Source organism: Protobothrops mucrosquamatus, unplaced genomic scaffold (assembly GCF_001527695.2).
Source record: "Protobothrops mucrosquamatus isolate PMUCROS unplaced genomic scaffold, P.Mucros_1.0 scaffold48, whole genome shotgun sequence".
NCBI lineage: Eukaryota > Metazoa > Chordata > Lepidosauria > Squamata > Viperidae > Protobothrops > Protobothrops mucrosquamatus.
Genome location: NW_015386430.1, coordinates 1,786,200 through 1,805,875, shown reverse-complemented (window position 1 = coordinate 1,805,875; position 19,676 = coordinate 1,786,200). Strand labels below are relative to the sequence as shown.

The window sequence follows — 19,676 nt, the reverse complement described above, 5'->3', positions numbered from 1 at the left end:
AAGTGGTGAATGCTCCAACACTGGAAGTTTTTAAGAAGAGACTGGACAGCCGTTTGTCTGAAATGGTGTAGGGTTCCTGCCTGGGCAGGGGGTTGGACTCGATGACCTCCAAGGTCCCTTCCAACTTTATTATTATTATTATTATTATTATTATTATTATTATTATTATTATTATTATTATTATTATTATTATTATTGTATCTACTGACTATAAAGGAGTGAGCCTCTGCAAATTTTACTGTGCTAGTCATTGTCGATTACAATAGGCATTGCTGATTTCTGTTTCAAGGCCATTGAGCCAGTGATGTCCAAAGACATCACTGCGGTCATGTGGCCAGCATGATGTCACGGAGGCTGTTGCCTTGCCACCGAAATGATACCTATTTACCTACTTGCATTTGTATGCTTTCAAACTGCTAACTTGGCAGGAGCTAGGCAAAGATGGGAGTTCACCTGTTGCATGGAGCTCAGGACTCAAATCTGGGTTGCCAGCTTTCCAGCCAATAAACCCAGCCTCTTAACTGCTGAGCCACTGCATCACCCATCTATTGATTATAACAATTAAATATAATATTTGTGTTTCTGATTACGTTATGAAATAAATAAATAAATAATATGGTATACATGTTTTATGTACTACTTATATAAGCAGTACATGTAAAGATAAGCATCCTGTTTCTCCAGACAAATTTCATCTAGTCTGACTTCAACAGCAATTAGTTAGATATCTTATTGCTTGTAAAGTAAGATATCTAACTGATTGTTGTTGAAGTCAGACTAGATGAAATTTGTCTGAAGAAACAGGATGTTTATCTTGGAATGTATAAGGCTCTAGTTATTAGCTTACATTTCAATACTCTTTAAATGATAGATTTTTAAATGAACTGTTAAAATTTGGGGTGCACAAATCATAAGCTGATATGTCAATTACCTAAGTATTGTTTCAACTAAAATGAAGTTTTGCCTACCATAGTTGGATATGGTGAGAATTTGCTCAATATTATCTATAGCAGGGCTTTTCAACCAGTGGTACGGGTACCACCTGTGGTACATTGGCACCTGGCAGGTGGTACGCGACCATCCTAAAAAAGTAGTAGCGGGGGAGGGGAATGAGCTGAACTGGTGGCAGCACTGAACAAGCCTGAGCGAGAGATGGCTGGAGCTGCAGGGCTGTCAGGGCTCAGCGGAAGCGCCAGGATCAGTGTTGCTTTCCAGCTGATCGGCACTTCTTCGGGGCTGTCAGGGCTCAGTGGTAGCGTCAGGATCAGTGCCAGGCTCCGGCTGGAGCTTGGCGCTGATCCTGGTGCTTCTGCTGAGCCCTGAAGAAGCACCAATCAGCTGAAAAGCAGCACTGATCCTGGTGCTTCTGCTGAGCCCAGAAGAAGTGCCAATCAGCTGGAATGTTGCAGCATCTCCAGGGTCTTGTGATTTACATTCAGATGCTTGGCAACTGATTCATATTTATGACGGTCAGTGTCCCAGGGTCATGTGAAGTGACCAAAACCTGCTGCAACCACCCAGCAGATGGGGGGAATAAAAACAAAACACCCCCCCACCCCACCCCCGCTGCCAATCCTCAACAGAAATGCTCACAACAATGAAAACCTCGGACAGGAGGAAGAGCGCCACCGGGCAGGCAGGCGTCTTGCTCGGCTGTGGCTTGGGGGGCACGTTTTTCAGTGCCATTGTAACTTCAAACAGTCACTAAGCGAACTGTTGTAAGTCGAGGACTACCTGTACTTTATCACTTTTTTCCTTTTTTTTTTTTTTTGATCATCAAGTTTTTGACACCTTGCTAGGCGACTGGTGGTACTCGGATGTTGCCATATCCTAAAAGTGGTACAATGGGTGAAAAGGTTGAAAAGCCCTGATCTATATTACATTTAGGATTGATACCTCTTAGTGTAACATACTCTAAAAAATCACTATGCTCTTCCAAAGAAGGGGTGGAATAGGGTGGAATATCATGAAGGCTTTTCCCCAATTAGAGTCCAGAAAATAATGACTACAGGAGTAAATTTCCTGGCTGGGCTTGACATTCGGGGCTTCTGCCCAACAGCTCTGAAAGAATTGTAACCAATAACTAGCAGAGAAAGTACAGACAAAAGCATGGGGAGTGGGACTTGTTATATCTTTTCAATGTTGTTTGGCTTAGCTATGCCTTTACTTATTTGTGTGTTATGCTGATAAATTATTATTGTAAGTTATATGTTGATTTAGGCCTCTTATAACTTGGTTTAGCTATTTTATTTCTAAGTACTTCCCTCTGTTGGAATTATTAAAACAATAAAATTTAAAATGATTTATTCATTATTTCTTCAGTGTTTTCATTGTACCAGTACCATAACCTGAATATCGCTTGAATGGGAAACTGCAGACATTTATTTAAAAGATTAGTCATCTTCTACCTCATACACATTTCAAGTAAAAAGTTGAGAGATGAGGAGAAATCTCACTCAACAAAGAGTGGCATTACCTGTATTGAGTGAAATTCCTTGGAGAAAAAGTTACACAGACACTCTAGATCTCAGAAAAGAGAGAAAGAGAGATCTTCCTATCCATGCAAAATAAAACACTTGTTCCTCTCTGGAATTTAGAATGTTTTATTTCCACAGAACTGTGCTTGCAAATATCTGTGCCAAAAATTTGATAATCAAAATTTTAAAATGTTTAGCATCTATATCTCTCTGAAATTTGTCAGGCTGTTATAAATATTGTCTGCAATTTTCATCTATTCAATTAAAAGTTAAGAGATTGGAGCTCATTTGGAGTCCCAAGATAAATAATAAAATGAAAACACCTTTAACTTCCTAAACTTGTATTAGATTTAGCATTTGGGGGGCATTTTTCAAATTGTGAAACTGGCATCTGACTTGATTCTTATGGTCTTAGGCCCCTATAAATCCATATTAAAATTTTTATCATTACCCTTGTTTAAATACAGACAAAGCACTCTTTGTCTCACAACAAAAAAGGAACTGATAATTATTTTCCTCACTACTATCTATTAAAAATCGCCTTACAAAATTAGGAAACCTAAGCCCACATCTATCTTGTTCAAGAATTTCCTATTAAAAAGTTACATGGTATCTACCTAGGTAATACTTTCCATCTAGGTTGAATTATAGCAAAGATAAAAAGAATTAAAATATGTTAGCTAAGAAAAGGTAAGGTTTTTAGTACTTCTTTCTCATATAATGATTTTCTTTTGTTCAAAAAATAGAATTGTTTTTAAAAACTTTTTTTTAACTTTATTAAATCAATGGATTAATATGGAACAGATGGTCAACTTTGGAAGTCATTATATATTTTTCAAATATTCTGTAAATGATTGTTTTATTCTAGCAATGCTATTTATATCAGATTTCTTTTAGAAGAGTCAAAAATATCATTTACTTAGTAAACTAACAAAAGGTCAACTTGTTTCTTTCATTGATACTGATTGTGTACAGCAGATGGATCCAGTAGCTGTATGCCGTTGTAAAATTAAGAAATAATAAGAATAGACCCTTTCCCCAAACATCCAGTATCTTTGATATGATATGATTAACATGTATTATAACTGATAATAAAAGACTTCCAATCCCACTTCAGTGATTTTTATTTCATTTTGTTATACCATAATTGTAAATGCATTCTCACATATACATGGTTTTTACAAATAATTCAGCTGGTATTATGAATTCAACTTATAAATAAAGTTTGTGAATTCATGATCTGCAAATTATTACTACGAACCACTCATCAAGCGGGAATCACTGTTCCAAATATTTTCATTATACTATTCCCTGCACTTGGGGCAATGAAGTTAATTATGTTTATTGAATTAATATCTGATTTCAAATACGGAAACAGCTAGCCATAAGAACTGACATCCACACATCTATGGATTTTTCAAACAATGTTATTTTATTTTATTATTTCATTTTATTGACATATATAGCTGCCCACCTTATGTACTATAACCCTGGGCAGCTTATAGAAACAATGATATTAAAAATAAAATAAAATCCAAAATTCCAAATCAACTCCTGGCACCCTAAACCAGTAACATCAGCAAATCAAGGAATGGCTACATTAACCATTATAACCTAGTTATTTATCTCAGACATGTCAAACACAAGGCCCGCAGGCCGGATGTGGCCCAGGGAGGGCCCAGATTTGGCCCCCCCGGAGCTGTCCCAGAAATGGCAAGGGACCGGCCCCCGCTGCCCCAGCCCTGGCCCACCGCAACCCAGCTGGGCGCCTTGGAGCACGCGGAGGAAACAGCAAGCACTCAGCGGCTGGTGGTGTGCAGCAGCAACTCATTTGCTTTAGCCGCCCCTCCCCTCCCAGCTTAACCCTGTCACGCCAGCCATGCCCCACTTTGCTGGGCTTCTCCTTGTGTGGCTCTGCTTTGCCAGGCCAGAAAGGGTGAGAAGGAAAAGAAAGAAGGAAGGGTTTCTGTGTATGTGTGTGTGTGTATGTGAGGGAGAGAGACAGAGACAGAGAAAGCCAGGAGTGGAAGAGGAGGAGGAGGAAGCCGAGGTGTTACAAAAAAGGAGAGCTTCCCCCATTCTTCCACCCCTTCTTTTTTTTTTTTAACTTCCTCCCACTCCGTTCAGGTGCAGCTGAGGAAAAGGACGAGGAGGAGAAAACAGGAAGGGTGTCTGTCTGTCTGTGTGTGTTTGTGTATTTGTGTGTGTGTGTGCGTGTGTATGTATGAGAGAGACAGAGGCAGAGACAGAGAGAGCCAGGAGGGAAAGACGAGGAAGAAGCCGAGGTTTTACAAAAAAGGAGAGCTTCCACTTTTCTCCCCCCTCCTCCTCTTTTTTATTAACCTGTGTGTGTGTGTGTGTGTGTGTGTGTGTGTGAGAGAGAGAGAGAGAGAGAGAGAGAGAGAGAGAGAGAGAGAGAGAGAGAGAGAGAGAGCGAGCCAGCAGGGAGTTGCAGAGTAAGCAAACTTACAAAAAGGGGATCTCTCTCTCTCTGTCTCTCATACACATACACACATACACGGGAAGATGGTGTGCAAGCAGGCAAGAGAGCAAACTTGCAGATTAGCTTTGTGGTCTACTCTTGCCTCCTCCCCTCTCTAAAATCCACGCAATAATAAAACTCTTTGGATTGAATGGGAAGTTAGGAATTGGTGTGAGTTGAAATTAAAAGACCAAGTCAACTCCCCCCTCCCAATTATTTTGTCGGAGACAAAAATACTTCCCTTCATCTGCTCTTTTATAATTTAATCCAGCCTTACCCAAACTAATATATTTTGGGTGTCATGAACCACAGTTCCCATCATCCTGTGACTATGTTGGCTAGAAATGCAATTCCTTATTTTCTCTGCAGTATGTGCCTAGGAGGAAGTAAGTCTGTGGGATTTAGATGTATTTAAACATTTGTTTCTTCTGCCTAATTTATTAAATCAACATCTAATTTGAAATTAAAAGTTTCTGAGAAATCCAGGGTGGTTTACAAGAAAACTCTCAAAGTCAGCTATTGTAAAGCATCACTAGCACTGCTTAAAACAATATTAAAAGTGTGTATTTTAAGAAAGACAAATAGTAGTAATTTACCTAGTGCTGTTTGACCATAAAATGTGTTGTTGTTTTACATATGCCTGGCTGAACAGTGTTTTTGGAGTTGCGTCTAAACGGGTGAGGGTTGCACTGTTCATATTTTCCTTGGGAGAAAGTTATATAATGGGGGTGCTGTCTCTGAGAAGGCTCTGCTTGTGGCCACTGTTCTATAAACCAAACCAGGGGACCATCTGGTCTAAATGGATGGTAAACATAGATGATTAGGAGGCTGGAGGCTAAAACATATGACAAATGTTTGTGGGAATTGGGTATGTCTAGCTTAGTGAAAAGGACTAGGGGTGGTGACATGATAGCAGTGTTCCAATATTTGATGGGCTGCCACAGAGAAGAAGGGGTCAACCTATTTTCCAAAAGCATCAGAAGGCAAATAATAGATGGAAACTAATCAAGAAGAAAACCAGCCTAGAACTACGGACTTGTGAAAACAACTAATCAGTGAAAAGGCTTGCCTTCAGAAGTTGTGGATGCTCCATCACTGGAGGCTTTTAAGTAGAGATTGGATATTCCATTGTCTGGAATGGTATACGTCCCCTGTTTGAGCAGGAGCTTGGACTAAAGACCTCAAAGGTCTCTTCCAACTCTTATTCTTTGAGAGAAGTGCTGCCAGCCTCTCCCCCTCCCCTCGTCCCTTCCTGGGCACAGAGAGAAGGAGGGAAGGAAGGAGGGGAGGGAAACAGGAAGAAAGTAAGGGAAGGAAGGAAGGAGATGGGAATGAAAATGAGGGAGGCAGGGAAGAAAGGGAGGAAGGAAGGAAAGGAAAGAAAGAGAAGGAAGGAAGGAGAGAGAGAGAGAGAAAGAAAGGAGGGAGGGAGGGAGGGAGGGAGAAAGGAAGGAAGGAAGGAAGGAAGGAAGGAAGGAAGGAAGGAAGGAAGGAAGGAAGGAAGGAAGGAAGGAGATTGGAATAAGAGGGAAGGAGGGAGGGTCTGAGGGAAGTCCTGCTTTAGCACTTGGCCACCAGCAGCCCTGTTGCCCTTTTGCCTTCCCCTGGTGGTTTCCCATCCTATTGCTGAGGATGCTTTGATTACAAAGCCAGGTTTCCTCACATGGAGAGGGGGCCTTCCTCTGATCCACGCACTTTGCCCTCCTGCACCCACCATGAGCAAGCTGGCCAAGCTGGAGAGTGAGCACAGCAGCAACAGCATTAAGGAGGAGGTAAGTGCAGCTGGGCATCCCCTCGGGGAAGTGCGGCTAGGCTAGGCAGGGCTGTGGGGTCCTGGTGCCGTGGGAGCTCAAGGGCCGGGCTGGGCGCTTGACCTCTGCTGCCCAGAGCTCTGGGCAGTCCATGCCACTGTCCAGGGGCCCCATGCACAGCCTGAGGCTCAGTGAGGCTCCTCCAGTGGACTATGCCCTGGTGCTCGCCCCCTGGCCCGCACAGGTGCCCAATGTGTGACATGAAGCTGGCCACGCCCACCCAGTAAGCCACACCCATGCCAGCCACACCCACTCGGCCCCCCAATGGCAACCACGATGCTGATGCGGCCCTGAATGAAATTGAGTTTGACACTCCTGATTTATATCATATGTTGTACAGCCAAAACAGAACAATAAATAAATATTTATTATAATCTTAGAAATTCTTCAATACAGCATTAAGATTCACTAGTAAGTAGGAGAAACAAAGAAATTCCAGTACTTTTATTACACATACTGGCACTCTTCAGAACATGTGTGTTCACCATTTGTGATTTAAATCTCTTACAAATTTTTAAACTTTTAGTTGAATCTCAGTAATGATTCAGAAAACACGAGTGCCCTCTAGTGGTTATGTATTTCTGAATTCATAAAGAACTTGTTTACATCTCATGATCTCATAAACTGAATTATAATTAAAACATAGAAGTATCATATTAGCCTGACAACAAACAAGATATAATCTAAAATAAAATTTGTTCCCATTCCTTAGAAACTGAAGACTGAAGATAGCCAATATGAGCAACGCATCAAGATAATCGCAATTACCTCGCTCCGTCTTATACTTTACAAAAAAATAGCACTTAGCAAAGCATACAATTTTATTACTATTAGTTTTGTCTCGGAAAATAAACTAATGTTTGCCTAACATTTCAACACCATCTTAAAAAAATCAATATGAATGGATATATAAAAGTATATATATTGTCTATGAACAAAAAAACCCTACAGCTTGTTTTTTGTTTGTTTGCTGTCTTCAAGTGATTCTTGACTCTTGAAAATTGCCTGGATTAATTTTACTAGCGTTTTTCATCAACATTTTTGGGGAGTGCTTTGACGCTACTTGCTTCCTAAGGTGAAAGTGCAATATTGGCTGGTCCAAAATCTCCCAGTTGCTTCACGTCCAAGGAAGGAGTAGAACACATGGTCTCCCAGTTTCTAATCTGGTGATTTTAACCTCTACATAAAACACATTACTAGAGCAACGCATACTACAAAATATTATAATTTCATCTAGGCTTTCAGTTTTGTCGTTGCGGCAGAGCTGACTCAGGAAGACTTTCAGTACTGTATTATGGAACTATTTTTCTGTAGAAGAAACATACACTATTGCCTGGTATGATGGAACATTTTGGATTATAAATCTTCATTGATAAACCACCTTTAATGGTTCTTTCTTCTCCCTGGTCTCCAGAAGCCTCAGTTTGACATATCACCAAGAAAATACTGATGAACCACAGAAAGAAATTCTCTCCATGTTGAAATTAATACAAGAAACAATTGCTTTAGCTTGTGATGAGATTAACAATAACACAAAGGAGATAAAAGAACAATTTTCTAATTTAAATCTACAAACTCAGAAAATAACTACAGAGAAGGAACTAGCAACCCAGAAAATAGAAGGAAAGCTAGAGAATGCTGACACAAATATTGAGGAGCTAAAGGAAGAAACTAATGACCAGACTCAGATAAATGAAGACTTAGAAGACACAACGATAATATTGGAAATGGAAAAGATATTCTACAAATCAAGATTTCAGAACATACTGGAGGATAAGGAAGGAGAGTTGACGGAATGGAAGATAGAGCGGTTAACAGAACTGTGGGGGAATTGGAGAAGGAGGAAGGCTGTTTAATGAATTTCAACAAGCTAGTTCTTCCAAAAATACTTTAACTAAATTGTTTCTCTTGTTTCAAATAATATATACAAAAATAGAGGAAGAATTATTTGATGATCCAAATGCCCTGACTTGGAAAGTTAGTTGGCAAAGGAAGAAAGCTAGAGTAAGACTGAAGAAAATAGAAGCTTTGACCTATTAGAGGGGATGTTATATTACTAATTAGATGTTTAAATATGGTTAAGAATAGATTGCTAGAAATAGAAGTATTATTATAACTAGCTAGATAAGATTTGTAATCAAATATCATATCTTGGTATGAAAAGGTAAATAAGAATATGCTAAGAAGTTTGAATAAGGAAAGCTTTTGGTTACCCAAATATAACTTGTTCTGAAATTATAAATGATTGGGATATTTTGAACATGGATGGGAAATTAAAATTGAAAAAAGTAAAAATAGGATATGGACTGAATAAATGGATATTGAGTGCAAATGCAATTAACATAAGTTTTGGTTAGAAAATATATTCTAAAATGATATTATTGAAACTATTAGAAAAATGTTGATATGCAACTGTACGTTTATTAACAACAGAACTGTATTTGCTTAGTGTGGAAAAATGTCTATTACCAGAAGAAGAGAGGATGTATTGGAGGGTGTAATATTGAGTTTAGTTTGAAGAAGCTTACATGTACCACAGAATTACTAATGGACTCAGTCATCACGTTGTCTATTAAGCACCTGATTGTAAAAATAGAAAATTAATAAAATATTTATTAAAAAAAATATAATTTCATCTGGATTTTATCCTAATTAAACATATATGCATTAATGTTATTATGGTTAAATGTGCTGCATGAAGAATGCAGGCAAACTATTGTAGAAAAAAAGGCATTTTACTGAAACATTGTCAATACCATTGCATTAATAATGGCTTCTCAATTTCCAAAATATGCCAAATAAGAGTCTGGACATCTCAGGTCTCCTATTTCCCCTAATTTTTAAAAGCTATTACTTTTACGTGTTTTTACAAGTACTTGCCAGTATATTAATGGTAATCCTCAACTTATGACTTGACCATTATAATCATAAGTGGTTACGTCATTAAGCAAGAAATCCTTGCTTAAGGGCCCCAATCTCTTGCCCTCCCTGATGCAGCCCTTAAACAAACATCTGGGTTCTTAAGCACAGCACAGATGCCTCAGAAGTGAGACAGGGCCTAGGACATGGGTTGGCAACCCGCGGCTCCGGAGCCACATGCGGCTTCCAGCCTCCTCTGCCATTGGCAGAGAGAGAGAGAGAGAGAGAGAGAGAGAGAGAGAGGCACTTGCACTTCCCTTCTCTCTCTCTCTCTCTCTCTCTCTCTGTGTGTGTGTATGTGTGTAAAAAAGAGAGTGGCCTTACGCTGTTCTCTGACGAGCTGACAAGCTTATTGGGCAGGGCTCCTGCCTTGCCTGCGTCTCTGCAGGAAGCAGGAAGGGCAGGAGACAGCCAGCCCAATAAGAATGTGTGTCAGCTTGTTGGAGAACAGCTTGAAGCCAGCTTGCCAGGTGAGCAGAAAATCGGAGAGAGGGAGAGAGGGGGGGAGAGAAAGAGAGAGGGAGGGGAAGAGAGAGAGATAAAGAGAGCAAGGAAGAGAGAGGGGGAGAGAAAGAGAAAAAGAGAAAGAGGGAGGGAGAGAGAGAAAAAGAGAGAGAGAGGGAGAGGAGAGAGGGAAAGAGAGAGGAAAGAGAGAGAGAAAGAGAGGAAAGAGAAAGAGAGAAAAAGAGAGGGGGAGAGGAAAGAGGGAGAGAGGAGAGGAAAGAGAGGGAGAGAAAGAGAGAGAGAGGAAAGAGAGAGAGAGGAAGAGAGAAACAGAGGGAGAGAGTGGGACAGGAAAGAGAGCGAGAGAGAGAGAGAGGAAAGAGAGAGAGAGGAAGAGAGAAACAGAGGGAGAGAGGGGGACAGGAAAGAGAGCGAGAGAGAGAAAGAGAGGGAGAGAGAAAGGAAAGAGAGAGAGAGAAAGAGAGAGAAAAGAGAAAGAGAGAAAGAGAGAGAGAGAAAGAGAAAAAGAGAGAGAGGGAGGGAGAAAGAGAGGGGGAGAGAGAGGAAAGAGAAAGAGAGAAAAAGAGAGGGGGGAGAGGAAAGAGAGGGAGAGAAAGAGAAAGAGGGAGAGAGAGAGAGAGAGGAAAGAGAGAGAGAGGAAGAGAGAAACAGAGGGAGAGAGGGGGAGAGAAAAGAGAATGAGAGAGAGAGAGAGAAAGAGAGAGAGGGAGAGAGAAAGGAAAGAGAGAGAGAAAGAGAGAGAGGAAAGAGAAAGAGAGAAAGAGAGCGAGGGAGAGGAAAGAGAGAAAGAGAGAGAGAGAGGGAGAGGAAAGAGAGAAAGAGAGAGAGGGAGAGGAAAGAAAAAGAGAGAGAACTCATGCACAGCAGCCTCTATTTCTTTTTAATTAAACTCTTCAATTAAGCTCTCCCCCTTGCGTGCATGCGTGTGCGTGCGCAAGTTTTGCGGCTCCCAGTGTTTTCTTTTATCTGGGAAACAGGTCCAAGTGGCTCTTTGAGTGTTTAAGGTTGCAGACCTCTGCCCTAGGAGGACTAGTGCAGGGCCAGGCCCACCTACCCCAAAGCTTCCCCGCCCCCATCCTCCACTCTCTGTTCCTTAAAGTCTCCACAGATCTTGGCCTTCTCCCTAACCTGCCACCCAGCCATCCAAGCGAACCTAACAGCAGAAGTTACTGGGGTGCAAGGATCTGTCATATAGTTTTAGTTCTCAACTTCCATCCCACCCAGTCACCAAAGGGAGCCAAAAGAGGGGAAAACATATAATAACAAGTTTCAGAGATAAAACAATTATATATCTATATAAATAAAAATGTAAATGTTCGTTTGTTCAAAATCTTAAATCTTCGAAAGTTCTTCACTGATTGCTTTGAAATTTTGACACAACGTTGCATTCGAATACGTGTGTGTTTTTATATACCTTTCTTTTCCATTTAGCCAGACTGAGCCACAGCAATTCGTGGCCGGGGACAGCTAGTATATATATATTGAATCCTATATATTGAATCAAATACTTAACTGTTCAACTTTAACACATTTAAACTTCCTGACAGTGAGAACAATTAACCAGTGGAACAACCTGCCTCCAGAAGCAGTGAATGGAAGTTTTTAAGAAGAGACTGGACAGCCATTTGTCCGAAATGGTATAAGGGGTTGGACTAGATGACCTTCAAGGTTGGACTAGATGACCTTCAAGGGGGGGTTGGATTAGATGACCTTCAAGGTTCCTTCCAACTTTACTACTATTACTACTACTATTATTATTATAGCACATCTTCCCCTAGGTTTAATTAATACATTAAAAACCATGTGAACAGAATTAAATAATTCTACCATTTACTCATACATATTCTCTTTCACACAAAGTTGTATCATATATAGAAGCAGCAACAAAATGAGGTAGGGGAAAAATGGTAATTCTGTTGTTGCTGAACAACAAAATCAGTAGGGGAGTGCAGATGTATCATCCAAAGCCATAGCCAAATGCACAGGTGGCCTGAACCACAGATTTAACATCAATGTCTTAAAGTAATGTTCCTCTGTTCTTTCTGTATTAATGAAAATAGTCTGGGACCAATAACTTACCTTTTATACCTCCAAATGGTCCGTGTGTCATGTTATATGCTGTTCGATAAAGATTGTGTTCATACATACGTTTTAGCTGGTATTGGTTGCCATGTTCTATATTTCCTAAACTTCCTATTAAATAAAAGAAAAGGCTGCCTTAAGTTTGCAGTATTTTCTGTGGAAAATGTATTGTGAAAGATGTCATAATATATTTATGTTACACTTTAATACAGTTGTCAGAATTCAGGTTTCATTAATATAACATATGTCGCCCTCCCCATTCTTTTGAATATACAACAAACTGAGGGAAAAATTAACCATTTATTAAAAGTAAATGCAGTACATTTTTCTCATAAAACTGGAAGTTTTCAGTTTATTCTCTATTTGATCCTGATGTCAAATAGAGAAAACAAAAATCTCCATCATATTGATGGAGGAATAACATCATAATCTCTCTAAATTTTGGTGAACTATTAATTCGTCATCATCTATAACTTGCTATTTAGACTCAACAAAGCTTGGTATCTAACAAGTAAAGAGCTGCAAACTACCTATTTCTTTAGAGGACAGAGAGAAAGTTTTGTTAATCCACTTTTTGTATCAGGGAGTTTTTAAAATATGAAGGTTCAAAACATGTTATTCCTCTACAGATCATCTATTTATGTGGTCATTAAAGATTGACAGCAATTTGATGGCACAATTAAACCATCACATTATTAGCTACAATATAGTCCTTCCAAGAGGGTGCTTCATCTTGTTTCTGTATGTATGACCCAGCCCTTTTACTGTTGATGATTGAAACAAATGAAATGCAGTGAGCTAACCTTGGCTCTAATATAATTACCCTTAATCTTCTTCAGTCAGCTAAGAAAAGATGTTGAGCTGCAAGTTTATATATTAAAGTATGCTTCTATAAATACACTTTCAAAAAGAACTTATATCTCCTGATACTGTGCTTTATAAGTACACATGCCATTTTCAAAAGCTCCACTTAATGACTACATCAGAGCAAGCAAGAGTGATAGCTATTAAGCAAGGCAACCACATGGTCACCTTGTTAAATGACAATCATAACTTGCAATCGTAATGGGTAGAGTCCATTATGGTCATAGGTCAGTGATGGCGAACCTTTTAGAGACCGAGTGCCCAAACTGCAACCCAAAACCCACTTATGCATCGTCGGGTGCCAGGTGGGCGTGGCCCATTGGGTGGTTGTGGGCCATTGGGTGGGCGTGGCTGCGGTGATAACAGCAGACTGGGTGGGACTAAAAAGTTCAATCAATCAATTCCAACTTTGCAAGATCTTTTTTTTTCCCGCGAGAAGTTGAAATTGACTGATTGATTGAACCTTTTTTTTGTGTACACGGTGGCGGAGGCCTAAAGCAAAAAGGTTTTATAAAACCCAGCTGAAGGCCTAGGACTGGGGCGACGGCACGCGTGCCCACAGAGAGGGCTCTGAGTGCCGCCTCTGGCACCCGTGCCATAGGTTCGCCACCACTGTCATAGGTCAAGAACTACCTTGCACTGTTAGAAACTTACTTTTCACTGCCACAAATTAAGAGGAAAACTTTTCTAGAAGTACTAGTATTACTTGACCTTTCTAATATTTACTTTGCTAATACTGTTAGGATATATATACAGAAAGGGGTATCTTCTTTTTTATAATACCGTATGAAATAGATTTGGTATCATTACATCTGTAGGAAGAAAAACATGCTATATTTTATAAGTGGAAAATAAGGAAAGTAAGTTTCCATCATAATTTTATTTCTTTTTTACCTGAGACAGCATAGATGCATAATTTTTTGTAATGCAATACAGCCAGATGAAGCAATTCTGTGCCACTAGCGGAAAGGACAAAGATGAAAATATGATTAAAAACACTTCTTGAATATCAAAAATCTAAAAGACCAATAAATCATACTAAATACCAATAGCACAAAACATACAAAGTTTTTTGTACTTAATACTTTAACAATTTTTAATAGCTTTATACTGATGTACACTTATCAAACTTATCTTAAATCCAAACAGAAACTATGTGGCAGCTTAAAGTTCCCTAATTCACTGTCATCTCCTTAATTCATATGATTATAAGAAAGGCAGGACATACAACATAATTGGACTTGCAAAATTCCATCAATATAAGGACTATCAAAACAAATTAGTTTTAGCCTTTCTGTGCAGTTGATTCCTGATTTGATCCACATAATGAGCTAATTTCAATCTTGTAAGTCTGACTGATTTTGTATGGATTTTGTATTTCATATGCAACCTCTCTAAATCACATAGACTCCAGTTAACTTTCTGGAGGTAGCCAAATTTCATAGCTGGGATGAATGGATGGATGGATAATCTGGGCATCTGTACAGCACTGTAATAACCATTAATTATAATAAAATGATGAAACTTATTTAGCTGGATTTATCAGCTGCCCAACTCCAATGGATTCTTTATTTTCTTTTATCACCATAACAAACATCTTCTGTAATAAGTGAGCCAGAAAGAGCATAATTAAATAATGGTGGACTGGGACATAGGTGTCAAAAACCAATCTAGTTAGGATTATGGAAGGCTGTCCCTGAAACTAACAGTTTTCAACAATTACTGACTAGTCTCCAACCTTCCTTTTGGGGGAAAGATTATTGAAAACATGGACAGCTGCAACTGATTATAATTCTGGAGGAAATGGATTATCTAAACCCATTTCAGTCAAGTTTCAGGCTGAGATTTAGTACAATTGATGACCTGTGGCAAAGCCTGCAGATAGGACAACCATCCTTATGCTTCTTGATAGTTGTCAATACCACTGACAAAAATATTCTGAGCCAGTACCATTGGTTGAGAATTGAGGGCTGTGTTTACAATGGTTCTCTCTCTTTCTCCTGGATCAGTTCCAGTCAATGTTATTTGGAGTCAATTCCTAGGCCCCTCCTTTGAGGATGCCTCAGGGTTGTTATCTCTCTCCTTTTCAATATCTACATGAAACCACTAGATCAGGTCATTTGCCAGCTTGGAATTAGGTTTCATTACTATACTAATGATAGCAAATTATATCTTTTGACCCCAGGTCAGCTAAGTGAGTATATCAAGATTTTGTCCTCAGTGCCTGGAAACTATTTGGGTTTGGATGAGGAAGAACCATCTCCACCACAATCCACCAAGAGTGAATGGCTGTGGGTGTTTTGACCACTCAGATCTAGAGCTATTCCATATTTGAGGCCCTTCCCCCTTCAAGGTTGGTGCACAATCTAAGAGTTTTGAATTCACAGCTCCTGCCTGAAAAGCAGATGGGAGTTCTGGCCATGAAGGCCTTTGAACAACTTCATCTGGTGAAACAGTTGCACCGTCTCTTATATCAGACGAACCTTCAGATAGTCACTTATGCTTTAGTCACCTTGTATGACAAAATTAGTAGATCAGAGGAATGCTGTGGATATAATTTACTTGGACTTCAGTAAGGCATTTGATAAAGTAGACCACAACCCACTACTTGATAAGATAGAAAAATGTGGGTTAGACAACATCAACACTGTAGCTGGCTGACCGGCCATACTCAGCGTATGGTCCTCAATGGAACTGCATCTACATGGAGGGAAGTGTGTAGTGGGGTACCCCAGGGCTCTATTCTGGGCCCAGTGCTCTTCAACATCTTGATCAATGATTTGGATGAGGAGATAGATGGGGAACTCATCAAATTTGCAGACGACACCAAGCTGGCAGGAATAGCCAACACTCCAGAACACTGACACACTTGAACATTGGGCACTATGTAACAAAATGAAATTCAGTGGTGAAAAAAGTAAGGTTCTACATTTTGGCATGAAAAACCAAATGCATAGGTGGTACCTTGCTCAATAGTAGTAACTGTGAGAGGGATCTCGGAGTCCTAGTGGACAATCACTAGAGGCAAACAAAATCAATACTAAAACCTTATTGCATTCTTTGACCAAGTGACAAAATTAGTGGATCAGAGGAATGCTGTGGATATAATTTACTTGGACTTCAGTAAGGCATTTGATAAACTAGATCACAACCTACTACTCAATAAGATAGAAAAATGTGGGTTAGACAGCATCACCACCAGATGGATACGTAGCTGGCTGACCGGTCGTACTCAGCATGTGGTCCTCAATGGAACTGCATCTACATGGAGGGAAATGTATAGTGGGGTGCCCCAGGGCTCTGTTTTAGGTCCAGTGCTCTTCAACATCTTCATCAACAATTTGGACGAAGGGATAGATGGGGAACTCGTCAAATTTGCGGATGACACCAAGCTGGCAGGAATAGCCAACACTCCAGAAGACAGGCTTAAGATACAGGAGGATCTGGACAGACTTGAACACTGGGCACTATCTAACAAAATGAAATTCAATGGTGAAAAAAGTAAGGTTCTACATCTAGGCAAGAAAAAACAAATGAACAAGTAGAGTATAGGGGGTACCTTGCTCAATAGTAATAACTGTGAGAGGGATCTCGGAGTCCTAGTGGACAATCACTTAAATATGAGCCAGCAGTGTGCTGCAGTTGCCAAAAAAGCCAACACAGTGCTGGGCTGCATTAACAGAGGGATAGAATCAAGATCACGTGAAGTGTTAATACCACTTTGCAATGCCTTAGTAAGGCCACATTTGGAATACTGCATCCAGTTTTGGTCACCATGATGTAAAAAAGATGCTGAGACTCTAGAAAGAGTACAGAGAAGAGCAACAAAGATGATCAGGGGACTGGAGGCTAAAACATATAAGGAACGGTTGCTGGAATTGGGTATGTCTAGTTTAACGAAGAGAAGGACGAGGGGTGACATGATAGCAGTGTTCTAATATCTCAGGGGCTGCCTCAAAGAAGAGGGGAGTCAAGCTATTCTCCAAAGTGCCTGAAGGCAGGACAAGAAGCAACAGATGGAAACTAACCAAAGAGAAAAGCAACCTAGAACTAAGGAGAAATTTCCTGACAGTTAGAACAATTAATCAAGGTCCCTTCCTCCAAGGTCCCTTCCAACATCATCATCATCATCATCATCACCATCATCATCATTTGCTCTACATATGGCTTGTGGAACTACCTGTCTCGCATAACATCCACACAGCCAATTAAATCCTGCAGAGTTGGTACACTTTGAGTTCTTTCAATTAAACAAAGACATCTGTTGGAACCCTGTCTTGTCTATAGCAGTGATATCCTCTGCAACAAAATTGTCCCTGAAATCCAGATGGTCCTCACACTGCTATTGTTTAGAAAAACTATGAAGGTCTGGCTTTTTACCCCAGCCTTTCTTGGTGGAAAGTGAGACCTCTTGCTAACTTCCATTTCATCTGTTGTGCTTGCAATCTTTTATTGTTATCATTTTATTTACTTATTATAATTTGTTTGATTAGTTGAGTTGCCCAGGGTTGTTGAGTTAGGCAACATACAAGTTTAATAAATTTTTAAAATAATAAATACATTACTATTATTTATTTAAAAATAACTCTTTTTGCAAGTTGTCACCCTTAAAAATTCAGTTCACCTCTTTTACTTACCATTATTGCTAACGTGGATATTGTGGTAAACTATAATTCAAGAAAGCCAAGAAACAGTGGAATATATTATTGGAAAGTGAAAGATGATAACATATTTCTGATTTTTTGATAAATGTCTAATTAAATATAAAATTAACAAGGCTTTTTTTTCTATTCTCCTAGAGCTATATTAAGAAACCTAATACTTATGACTTCTACATGGATTACTGCCTTGTCATGGCAAAGGGGTTATGCCGTGCAGGGCCACCCAAGAGGGACAGGTCATAGCAGAGAGTTCTGACAAAATGTGACCCACTGGAGAAGGAAATGGCAACCCACTCCAGTATCTTTGCCATGAAAACCCTATGGACAGTACCAAAAGGCAAAAAGATATGATGCTGGAAGATGAGCCCCTCAGGTCGGAAGGTGTCCAATATGCTCCTGGGGAAGAGCAGAGGGCTAGTACTAGTAGCGCCAGAAAGAGTGAAGCGACTGGGCCAAAACCGAAAGGACGCTCAGCTGTGGATGCATCTGGTGGTGAAAGGAAACTCCGATGCTGTAAAAATCTTTTCTTCATAGGAACCTGGAATGTAAGATCCATGAATCAAGGCAAACTGAACATGGTCAAACAAGAGATCACAAGACTGAATATAGACATCTTGGAATCAGCAAACTAAAATGGACAGGAATGGGTGAATTTAATTCAGAGGACCATCAGGTATACTACTGTGGGCAAGAATCCCTCAGAAGAAATGGAGTAGCCTTCATAGTCAATAAAAGAGTAGGAAAAGCAATACTGGGATACAATCCCCAAAATGACAGAATGATCTCAGTGCGAATCCAAGGCAAACTATTCAATATCACAGTAGTCCAAGTCTATGCCCCAACCACTGATGCTGAAGAGGATGAAATTGACCGGTTCTATGAAGCCCTATAGCACCTTATAGAATCAACACCAAAAAATGATGTCCTTATCATCGTGGGGGATTGGAATGCTAAAGTAGGAAGCCAAAAGATAACTGGAATAACAGGGAAGTTTGGCCTTGGAGTACAAAATGAAGCAGGGCACAGGCTGATAGAATTTTGTCAAGAGAATACAATGGTCATAGCAAACACTCTTTTCCAACAACCCAAGAGACGGCTCTACGCATGTACATCACCAGACGGTCAACACAGAAATCAGATTGACCATGTGCTCTGCAGCCAAAGATGGAGAAGCTCTATACAGTCAGTAAAAACAAAACCAGGAACTGACTGTGGCTCAGATCATGAGCTTCTTGTTGCAAAATTTAGGCTTAAATTGAAGAAAGTAGGGAAAAACACTAGGCCATTCAGGTATGAACTAAATCATATCCCTGATGAATATACAGTAAAGGTGACAAATAGATTTAAGGAATTAGATCTGATAGACAGAGTCCCTGAAGAACTATAGACGGAGGTTCACAACATTGTACAAGAGGTAGCAACTAAAACCATCCCAAAGAAAAAGAAATGCAAGAAAGCAAAATGGCTGTCTGAGGAAGCTTTGCAAATAGCTGAGGAAAGAAGGGAAGCGAAAGGCAAGGGAGAAAGAGAAAGATACACCCAATTGAATGCAGAATTCCAAAGAATAGCTAGAAGAGATAAGAATGCCCTCTTAAATGAACAGTGCAAAGAAATAGAAGAAAACAATAGAATAGGGAGAACCAGAGATCTCTTCAAGAAAATTGGAGATATGAAGGGAACGTTTCATGCAAAGATAGGCATAATAAAGGATAAAGGACCATGCATGATAAAGGACCAAAATGGCAGGGACCTAACAGAGGTAGAAGAGATTAAGAAGAGGTGACAAAATTACACATAAGAACTATACAAGAACAAGCTTAGCATCCCAGATAACCATGATGGGGTGGTCACTGACCTTGAGCCAGACATCCTAAAATGTGAAGTGAAATGGGCCCTAGGAAAGCTGAGCAACAGC

General features: G+C 39.9%; 1 protein-coding gene across 1 annotated transcript in view; it reads right to left on the bottom strand.

Annotated features, from left to right (window-relative positions):
- BBS9 (Bardet-Biedl syndrome 9) overlaps positions 1 to 19,676 on the bottom strand; it is a 73,044-nt gene that overhangs the window by 43,136 nt on the left and 10,232 nt on the right. The window contains exons 4-5 of the mRNA XM_015811729.1: positions 13,995 to 14,059; positions 12,234 to 12,347 (exon numbers count right to left, since the gene is read on the bottom strand). Coding sequence (XP_015667215.1) covers positions 12,234 to 12,347; positions 13,995 to 14,059 — 179 coding nt within the window. The remainder of the gene's footprint in view (positions 1 to 12,233; positions 12,348 to 13,994; positions 14,060 to 19,676) is intronic.